Genomic DNA, 1,656 nt, shown 5'->3' on the forward strand with positions numbered 1-1,656 from the left:
TCTATGTATGGCTATGTATGTCTATGTAATGTCTATGTATGGCTATGTAATGTCTATGTATGTCTATGTATGTCTATGTATGTCTATGTATGTCTATGTAATGTCTATGTATGTCTATGTATGTCTATGTAATGTCTATGTATGGCTATGTAATGTCTACGTATGTCTATGTATGGCTATGTATCGCACTAGAACTGTATAACATAAACCTATCACACTATAACTATATCAGAATATAACATAAACCTGTCGGTCCTAGTGATTACTCTCGTGCAACGGTGATGACTGACGGTCGATCCAACCGACGTTGTTAGCAGGTTACGCGCCACAGATGGGCTACATGCCGCAGGGGGGCTTTCAGCCGCCTGCGGGCCCACCCACGTCTGGCTACCAACCGCCCCCGGGACAAGGCTACCCCATGCCAGTTCAGGGAGTACCACCACCGACACACACGGGTGGCCAGGGACCACCGCCTGGTTCTATGCCTCAGGGGCAGCCACCGGCCACTACTGGCGTGGAGTACTCGCCCTACATTATGCAAGGTTTGTGAAGTGAATTATAAGTAAATACAAACAATAACTATATACTACTGAACAATAAAGTAGAATTCACTGTCATTTTTACTGAGTGACACGTAATGTAGAATGATCACAGACATTTGCACGTCCCTCTTTTAGAACAAGATGCCCCGAATAACTTGCTATATAAGCGCTTCCGATAAAATTGTCTCGAATATCAGTTGTTTTTTCGCTGGTGGAAAGGATGTCACATGCAACCTTCTATCATGTGCCTACTGATAATATATTTTCTCTAGAAAGAGAATGTTATGTGCAACCTTCTATCATGTGCCTATTGATAATATATTTTCTCTAGGACGAGAATGTTATGTGCAATCTTCTTTCTTGTGCCTATTGATAATATATTTTCTCTAGGAAGAGAATGTTATGTGCAAACTTCTTTCATGTGCCTAATGACAGTATATTTTTCTTGCCCGTAGGTATGGTGACGTCTATGCCAGGCATGCATCCACAACAAGGAATCCCTCCCACGACACAGTTTGCACCGCATCCCGGAGTGATGGCCCCACCGCAAGGAGGCCAAATAGGGATGTACCCCCCTGCGTCAGCAGTGCAGCAGGGCCAGTCTGGAGCACCACTACCGCAGGGGATGTACGGACAAGGGCCTACATCTGGGAACCAAGCAATGCACCCACCACCCCAGCAGCAACAGCAGCAACAGCAACAGCAGCAGCAGCAGCAACAGCTCCTCGATTCTCAACTCATATCTTTCGACTAACAGTACTCGGTGTTCCCCGTGGGGTTTCTTTTAAGAGTAGGTTTTCTTTTAGGAATGCAAATGGTATTCTGATTCATTGAAGCTGCACCAATGCTAATTCGAAGTCAGAGCTATTACTTATCAAGTACTTATCTAACCAGCTTGGTCATTAGTTTTGTTTAGTTCGAGCCCCCGAACAAAGATAAAACATGAAAAACATGACTATTCGTGAAAAAGTCACCGTGCAAATTGTAAAGATCCATTTTACACAGCTAGTCTTACTTTGAGTGGTCGGAAGTTCTTAAATTGACTACAGTAAAAACCCGCGTATAAGAACATAGATTTTTCCAAGTTAGCCTCAATATGTTCTTATATAAATGG

At 43.5% G+C, this 1,656-nt stretch overlaps 1 protein-coding gene across 1 annotated transcript; it reads left to right on the plus strand.

Moving 5' to 3' along the window:
* Nucleotides 1-318: 318 nt before the first annotated feature.
* Nucleotides 319-1,634, plus strand: LOC106820024 (proline-rich protein HaeIII subfamily 1-like). Its single transcript, XM_014824581.1, has 2 exons — nucleotides 319-542; nucleotides 998-1,634. The coding sequence occupies exons 1-2, from the start codon at nucleotides 332-334 to the stop codon at nucleotides 1,294-1,296; spliced, it is 510 nt and encodes a 169-aa protein (XP_014680067.1). The 5' UTR covers nucleotides 319-331; the 3' UTR covers nucleotides 1,297-1,634.
* Nucleotides 1,635-1,656: the final 22 nt, after the last annotated feature.

Source organism: Priapulus caudatus, unplaced genomic scaffold (genome assembly GCF_000485595.1).
Source record: "Priapulus caudatus unplaced genomic scaffold, Priapulus_caudatus-5.0.1 Scaffold5874, whole genome shotgun sequence".
In the NCBI taxonomy this organism is placed as follows: domain Eukaryota; kingdom Metazoa; phylum Priapulida; class Priapulimorpha; order Priapulimorphida; family Priapulidae; genus Priapulus; species Priapulus caudatus.

Bases quoted from the DNA above. Each gene is read 5' to 3' on its own strand.
- LOC106820024 (XM_014824581.1), top strand. From the start codon at position 332: ATGGGCTACATGCCGCAGGGGGGCTTTCAGCCGCCTGCGGGCCCACCC. The intron at 543-997 runs GTTTGTGAAGTG...TCTTGCCCGTAG, and splicing joins CTCGCCCTACATTATGCAAG to GTATGGTGACGTCTATGCCA.